This window comes from Spinacia oleracea, chromosome 4 (genome assembly GCF_020520425.1).
Source record: "Spinacia oleracea cultivar Varoflay chromosome 4, BTI_SOV_V1, whole genome shotgun sequence".
NCBI lineage: Eukaryota > Viridiplantae > Streptophyta > Magnoliopsida > Caryophyllales > Amaranthaceae > Spinacia > Spinacia oleracea.
Window position 1 is genome coordinate 66,018,347 of NC_079490.1, and position 8,279 is coordinate 66,026,625.

Consider the following 8,279-nt stretch of genomic DNA (forward strand, 5'->3'; position numbering starts at 1 on the left):
AATTAGCACAACTTGCTAGCACCATCAAAGAACAACAAGTGCATACTAGTCTCCCACCCTAAGGTCAAGCTTCTAAGCAAATGTATTCGGTCGTGACTAGGAGTGGGATGATCCTAGATGATGGTGCTAAGTTTGTTGATGCTCCTTGCTGTACGGGTGAGGAATCTAAGGGAAATGAGTCTATGGACTGTGATGTGGCGGAAGAGAAGTCTCATGTCGATGACGTGAGTGATGGCGTTAGGCCGACGGAGGCTACGTCTTCCTCCTCTCCCTATTCCTCCTCCCCCCTATCCTCAAAGAATTGCTGGAAAAAAGTTAGATGATCAATTCCATAAGTTATGAGACACAATTAGTAAGCTATATGTGACATTGTCTTTCACCGAGGCAATGCCGCATTATTCTCGGTTCATGAGAGACATTTTGATCGGAAAAAGGACTTGTGGCACCAATGAAACCGTGCACCTAACGGAGAATTGTAGTGCATTGATTTCTAGCCCGTTCCCCCCAAAGATCAAGGATCTCGGGAGCTTCTCGATTCCTTGTAGCATCCAAGAGCTGAAATTTGACAACGCTCTATGTGACTTGGGGGCGAGCGTAAGTATTTTGCCGTACAAAATTTATGAGAAACTAAGTCTTGGCGATCTCACCCCTACCCCTATGTCTTTGCAATTAGCCGACCGCTCGGTTATGTTCCCCTTAGGTAGGGTTGATGATGTTCCCCTTGTGATAGGGAAGTTGACTTTCCTTGTGGACTTCATTGTCTTGGACATCGATGCGGACGCCCATACCCCTATCATCTTAGGGAGGCCATTCTTGGCTACGGCGGGTGCTCTCATTGATGTTCAAGGTGGCCTTATCACTTTGAAAGCGAGAGATGCCAAGGCTAATTTCAAGCTTGCTATTGATGATCAGTGTTGTTCCAAAATGAGAAGTTGCATGAAGATTGACACTATTGCTTGTGTTGAGCACCATTACTCTTGTGCTAATTCTCCTAACAAATCTTGTGCTTCTAAGTGTAATGTTAAGAGTGATAGGAAATTCAGGAAGAAGAAGGTGCATGAGAGCTCTTTGGTTTTAGGTGACTCCTTTGACGACGTCATCATCATTTCCGGAACATTTGGGATGGATCTTGATGATGTAGGAGCACTGTAGGGGTATTTTTTGTATGCCTTTCCCTACAAGGGGGAGGTTTTTTAGAAAACCATTGTATTTTTGTACCTCGAAGGAGTCGCCACCAAACATTGTTTAAAGTCTCGTTTGGGAAGACCGCAAGTGACTCATTTTTTGGATAAGGCTTTGAATCCTCGAAACGGATGGGTGAGATCCGGGCACGGGAACAAAATTCTTATTCCGCGAGCTTTAGAAATATTCAAGTACGTTGGCACAACATTTTCGAAAATATACCCTAGGTTAGACTATGTGGGTTTGAATTTAGAGCAAATAGAATCTCTAATTGTATGGTGGTCACTTTGCTTTAAAGATTGATTTAAAGGAACCTAAGGCCGGTTTGTCCAAGAAATTATCTTGGTTAAGTGTGATGTAACCTTGTATTTTGTTGTATTTAGCATGTGCGGTGATGAAAGCAATAAAGCAAATAAAGCAACATCACAATACTAAATAAAGTGCGGAATTAGTAAATACAAGACCCCCTAGAAATGGACTAGGGAGTAGGTCCACATTGCCTAGAAACGGACTACGCAAGTAAAGGTGCGGAATTGAAATTGCGGAATTGAAAGTGCGATATTGAAAGTGCGGTATTGAAATTACGGTATTGAAAGTGCGATATTGAAATTGCGGTATTGAAAGGTGCGATATTGAAATTGCAATATTGAAAGGTGCTTAATTGAAACTTGTACTTGGGCACATGAGATTCGAACGCCAAGCGGCTCCTTAAAAATAAGTGCGCCCGACACGAATTCAAAGCCAAAAATCTCAACTTGGGAGAGGTTGCTCAACCCAAATATCCTAGACTTGTATATTGAACTTGAACTTGAAAACTTGAATATTGAAATATTGAACTTGAAAATGCTTGAACTTGAAAGGATCCTAGTTTAGAGAAGTAGTCATGAACAACCCTAAACATGATGGGATCTTGAAATTTGAAAACTTGAACTTGTATATTGAAAAATGGAGTTTTGAATCTCAAAAGACTAAACCTTTAAGGATTAAAAGGTGTAATCTTTGATTACTCCATGCTTGAAAGTGATTCTAGTTCAAAGAGGTGATTGTAAACAACTTTGAACATCCTTGAATCTTGAAAGTTTGCATTTTTGTATTTTGAAAAGTTTTGATTTTTTAAAAACATGTATGATTGTTGCAAGTGGCATTTTTAATAATAAAAATGCCAACTTGCTAATCATTTTGAAATCAAAACAACATGATTGATTAGAGTGGGATTCGGATTTACCTATTTAGGTTTAGGCAAGAGCTCCCAATTGCTTTTGAATTAGAGATTTTGTATGTGTTTTGAAGGGTTTTTGATTTGTATTTTGAGGTGTCATGTCGGTATTACGACATTGTATTCTGTTTTTCCCTCCTCCTTTTTGATGCTAAAAATGAAGGGAATTTATAAAAGGAATGGGTGTAAAACGCCAGCACACGCCGGCGCAGCACGCCGAGGCAGCGCTAGTGACGTGGCATGAATGCCGCCAAAGCAAGGACGCGGGTTCCGTCCTTGTTTCGTCTTGTAGTGCTGTACCTTTGTACGAATAGTACTAGGCTTGGCGTTTTGTGTTTGCTTGGAGGTTAACGCATTATTTTGCGTCTAAAAACAAGCCTTTCTCGGGTTTTGAATTCCCGTTTTACGGGACAGGCCCGGCATGCTCGGTTTTGTGGGTCGGCGCCCGAATTTGACTTGCCTTATGTGATTTTGAGTGGAAAGGTCTAGTAAAACCAATGGGATGGTCTACTAGATGAGATTGTACTTGGATTTTGAAATTCGATTTTGAAAGTTGTATTTTGTACCGAGTTCCGGGAGGGGAACGACCTCGGGAATTGGATTTTGGATTTTGAATTTGGAAATATTCTTAGCAATTGTGATTTCCGCCTGGAGTTTTTCCAATCACCTAGTAAGGATAATGGTATCGTCATCATCCCAGAGGGCAGACACAAATTAGGTGTCTACAGAAGCCCCCACTTTGACCGAGCGTTCGGTTAGGAAAGCGCAAGTTAAAGTATTTCGAAAAGGACGGAGAATGATCAAGATGGTCTGCAATCGAGACCACTCTTTGTACGCTGGTACCTGCATAAAATAGGCGTCAGAAAAAAGGATATAGTCTACCTCGGTGCGGTTGTGACGACTCCGATTTGTACTTGTACATTTCCGCCTTCAGTTCAGGACGGAGCTTGGCATCGAAAATTTTGAATCTTGAATTTTTTTATTTGAACACCCAGAGTTGATCTGTTGGGGATGTGCTTTGCTGGGGATAAGAGCTTTTTACTGGCCCTTAACACTTTGAAATTTCGACTTACTTTCTCGGAGCTTATGTCCGTTGTGAGTTGAACGCCTGAGTCGTTGTATTTTTTGGACTTTGTATTCTTGAAATATTCATCTGTTTGTACTTGGAGATATAGGTGTATACCCGTTTTTTCGATGGATGGCCTGATGCGATGTTTGATGCTTGGTGCGGAAGACCGTAGCAGCAAAGGACGTGCAATCAGCACGAGAGACCGCGCGCGCTGAAGATTCGCGCATGCAGCGGGCAGCGCTGGGCGCTGGGTCGGCGTACGGCGCGGGGCTGCGCTATATAAGCGCCCCTTGCCGTGCCATTTTGAGGAGCAATCTTTTTCTTTCTTGCTCTCTTTTTCTCTCAAAGGTCGAATTGTCTTCCTTTGGTCTTGTTCTTACCTTATCCATGTAAGTATTTCATATTTTGCTTATGAAATAACTCTAAGATTGCATGTAGTTTTGATCTTCTCGTACTTTAAAATGATGCTTATATGCTTAAGCTTCTTGAATCTTGTAGAAGATTGTTTGATAGCCACTTGAACTTGAACTGTTGGAACTTGTAGTTTTGAATTTTTTTTGGTAAGTTTTCTTGAATATCGTACCTGGTATTTGTAGATAGTAGTCTCATTGGTGACCCGGCAGGGTCTCAGGTAGAGAAATAGGCTAGGATGCCTTGATCTTGTTTTGTAGAGTTTTGAAATGCTGGCTTCGGCATGGGTAGCCTAGGCGTTGTTGTTGAACTTGTATACCTGCTTCGGCATGGGTAGCCTAGGCGTTGGTGTTGAACTTGTATACCTGCTTCGGCATGGGTAGCCTAGGCGTTGGTGTTGAACTTGTATACCTGCTTCGGCATGGGTAGCCTAGGCGTTGGTGTTGAACTTGTACTTTGAACTAGAAGTCCACTAGGGATTTGTTTTGACTTTGTATAGGCTAGTATAGGATAGCCCCCAGTTCAGAATTTTGACACTTTGTACTTCACTTGATTTAGTATGCCTCGTCACACTCGGAGAAAGCTCGCCGAATCGTCTGCGGTTCGAGCTGCTTAGGAGGATGCTTGGGATGATGAAGCGGCTGCAATAAACGCGTCAGATGGGGGTATGGTTCCCCGAGAGGCGCCCACTTTTGCTGGTACTGGTTGGAGGCCTTCCAACCTGGTGTTTCGGCCGGAGTGGCACTTGTCTCAGCGACCTCGCGTTGGCTTGGTGAGTCTTATACTGTGTTTTGAGTTTGTATCTTGTACTTGTATAGGTTTGGAATTGACTCGTTCACCTGTAGGCCGATGGAAAGCCGTTTCGTACTTTCTGGTTCTTGGTGGAGGTTCAGAAGGCCTTTAAAGCCCTTCGTGCTGATGAGGAGGCTATGGAGATTTGGTTACAGACTGGCCTGGCTGATTTCTGGCGTGCCATGGGAGGCACTTTGAGGAGAACGGGGATCAAGCCCCGGCTGTGGGCTTTGTTGGAGCGGTGGTGGGATACCACCAACACTTTCCACATGTCATGGGGGGAAATCACCATTACCCCCTTTGAGTTTGCTATGATCACAGGTCTTCCTTTTTCCGAGAGGAATGTGACCTTTGATCCGGAGCTGACGTGGCGCTCTGCCGCTGCCAGGGACTTGCTTGGCCCTGTTGTTGACTTGTCGAAGGACGACACCCATGCTTCTGTGTCGGTGATCGTGGATGCTATCTGCGGTGTAGGTGTGTCTGCGGAGCAGAGACTTAGGCTCTTCCTCCTAGTTTTGGTAAGCAGAGTGATGGCCCCGAGCAGGAACAGTCGGGTGCACATCAGATTCATGTCCGTTCTGAGGGACTTGAGGGCTGTTTCGAGCTACAACTGGGGTGGTTTGGCGTATAGCCACCTCTTGTATGAGATAAAGCAGGCCTCCCGGACTGCGCCGGGGAGCGACCCGAGCATGGCTGTCTGTGGAGTGTGCTGGAGGTATTTAAGACTCCTTGTACTTTGTATGTTGTACTTGTATGTTTGTATTTGAACTTCATTGATGTTTTTCTTGATTCTTGAAAGATTTGGATATATGAGCACTTTCCGACTTTGGCGCCAGATCGTACTAGAGATGCGGCTTACCCGTATGCTGCCTCTTGGATAGGAGCAGTGCGCGTTAGGGTGCCTCTGGCGACTTCCCGCAGAGCTTGGAGAGTTCTACCTGCTACCGAGGTGATCTTTTGTACTGTTTTGTTCTCTTGTATTTGTATTTGTATTGTTGCCTGAGTTGTCTGCTTTGCACATGGTGTGACGTCCTTTTGCCAATGCGCTTGTACCTGCCTCGGCTGCTCGTGCCCATTTCTTGTCTGGGCAGCGGGTTTTGCTTCCAGGGGTGTGTACCGCCACATGTGGTACCTTGGGGAGCGAGTGTCCCTTCAGCACAATTCGGGGGATAGACTTGTCCCCAAGGACTCAACGGGGTCCATACTGGCGTTGGATGAAGAGCTGGCCCGACTCTATGTGGAGGCTAGGGGCGATGCTGTTTGCTGCTCTTGGAGGGATTTTGTACACACGAAAGGGAGGTATGACGACTTCATGAGGTGGCTGGCTCCACCAGTACGCTTCGTACTGCCGGTGAGATTTTGAACCTTGTATCTTGTATTCTTGTATTCTTGTATTCTTGGATGATTGTATGATCGTATGTAGGAGGAGGAGGTTGATCCTGAGGACATTTCCCATGCTAAAAGGATCCTCCGCTATGAGAACTCGGACGGGGAAGAGGTAGTGGAGACCATCCCTGTATCTTCTCCTCCATACCGGAGATCGTATGATGCTGTACCTGAGCATTATGCTGCTGTAAGTACTGCTGCACTTTCTTGAAACTGATTGTAATCTTGTATTTGGAAATTAATCTTGAATTTTGTATGCAGGCGCCTCGGGCAAGAGTGCGTCGTTGGATGCTTTTGCTTGATTCCTGGTAGAGGCACACCAAGCTGACCCGGAAGCTTTCTGGCCGGGACAGAGAGGTGCCTTACTTGATCTTGAAATTTGTATTCTGGAAATTCGAACTTGGATGTTGATTCTCGAAATTGTATTTTGTATAGGAGCGTCGTCGAGATCGTAGAGGATCCGTTGACAGAGAACCCAAGGTGGAGACATCCTTATGGCAGGAGGGACCGAGCTTGGAGCTGGGACAGAGGTCCGGTGCTGGTGCTTATCAGAGGCATTCTGATGCTGAGCGGGGAGCTTCCCCTTTTGTACATGTTGATCCTACCAGGCATTCGTTTGGAGGTGCAGGCAGTTCACGGCCCTTTGTTTCTTCCCCTGGTTACTACTTCGTAGGAAATGGTCCTCAGCCTTGGGGTGCAGATTCCTGGGCTTACTATGCAGAGTTGGAGAGGATGCGTCAAGCTAAGATGTTTGGGTCGTACCAGTATATGGCGATGCCGTCGCCGTATTAGTATTCCTCTCCTCAGCAGGGAGTTCATCTTTCCACTGGCACACTTCGTATCTCGGAGCAGGATCCTAGTTCCGCTGGGACAGAGCTGGATCGGGATCTGGAGCGCCTCAGGAGGCGGAACAGGGACAAGGCGCCTATGGTTGATGTCACTGTTGATGATGATTCAGATTGACCCTGCATGGTAGCGAGTTCCAGCTTGCCTGGGCTGATTTTGTATAGGCTGGATTGTATTGTATTTGAAACTTGAATTTTTGTATGGTTGGTGGTTTTGAACTTGAATTGGTTTGATATTTATGAAGATTGGTTTTTTGTACGTTTGAATGTTTGGAATTGTATGCGTTGTGTGTGCCTTGAAATTTGTGGCTAGATGCATGAATGAGAAATTTGCCAAAAAAAAATTGAAAAAATTTTGCCCCATTTTTCGGGTGTATATACCCACTCTAAGCCCCCACTTTGACTGAGGATTTTTGGTTAGGAAATACCCATTATATACCCACAATAAAACAGGCGTTAGAAAAAAGGATAGAGTCTACCTCGGTGCGGTTGGTGATGACTCTGGTTTGTACTTGTACTTTTCCGCCTTCAGTTCAGGACGGAGCTTGGCATCGAAAATTTTGAATCTTGAATTTTTTAATTTGAACACCCGGAGTTGATCTGTTGGGGATGTGCTTTGCTGGGGATAAGAGCTTTTTACTAGCCCTTAACACTTTGAAATTTCGACTGACTTCCCGGAGCTTGGGTCAGTGGGGAGTTGAACGCCTGAGTCGTTGTATTTTTTAGACTTTGTATTCTTGAAATATTCATCTGTTTGTACTTGGAGATACAGGTGTATACCCGTTTTTTTGATGGATGGCCTGATGCGATGTTTGATGCTTGGTGCGGAAGACCGTAGCAGCAAAGGACGTGCAATCAGCACGAGAGACCGCGCGCGCTGAAGATTCGCGCATACAGCGGGCAGCGCTGGGTCGGCGTACGGTGCGGGGCTGCGGTATATAAGCGCCCCTTGCCGTGCCATTTTGAGGAGCAATCTCTTGCTTTCTTGCTCTCTTTCTCTCTCAAAGGTCGAATTGTCTTCCTTTGGTCTTGTTCTTACCTTATCCATGTAAGTATTTCATGTTTTGCTTATGAAATAACTCTAAAATTGCATGTAGTTTTGATCTTATCGTACTTTAAAATGATGCTTGTATGCTTAAGTTTCTTGAATCTTGTAGAAGATTGTTTGATAGCCACTTGAACTTGAACTGTTGGAACTTGTAGTTTTGAATTTTTTTTGGTAAGTTTTCTTGAATATCGTACCTGGTATTTGTAGATAGTAGTCTCATTGGTGACCCAGCGGGGTCTCAGGTAGAGAAATAGGCTAGGATGCCTTGATCTTGTTTTGTAGAGTTTTGAAATGCTGGCTTCGGCATGGGTAGCCTAGGCGTTGATGTTG

At 44.8% G+C, this 8,279-nt stretch overlaps 1 protein-coding gene across 1 annotated transcript; it reads left to right on the top strand.

Moving 5' to 3' along the window:
* Positions 1–387: 387 nt before the first annotated feature.
* LOC130471591 (uncharacterized) lies at positions 388–1,152 on the top strand. The gene has a single exon (XM_056841810.1). It carries the CDS (start codon positions 388–390, stop codon positions 1,150–1,152), a length of 765 nt encoding a protein of 254 aa, XP_056697788.1.
* Positions 1,153–8,279: the final 7,127 nt, after the last annotated feature.

Coding starts and splice junctions, on each gene's coding strand:
- LOC130471591 (XM_056841810.1), top strand. CDS start 388: ATGCCGCATTATTCTCGGTTCATGAGAGACATTTTGATCGGAAAAAGG.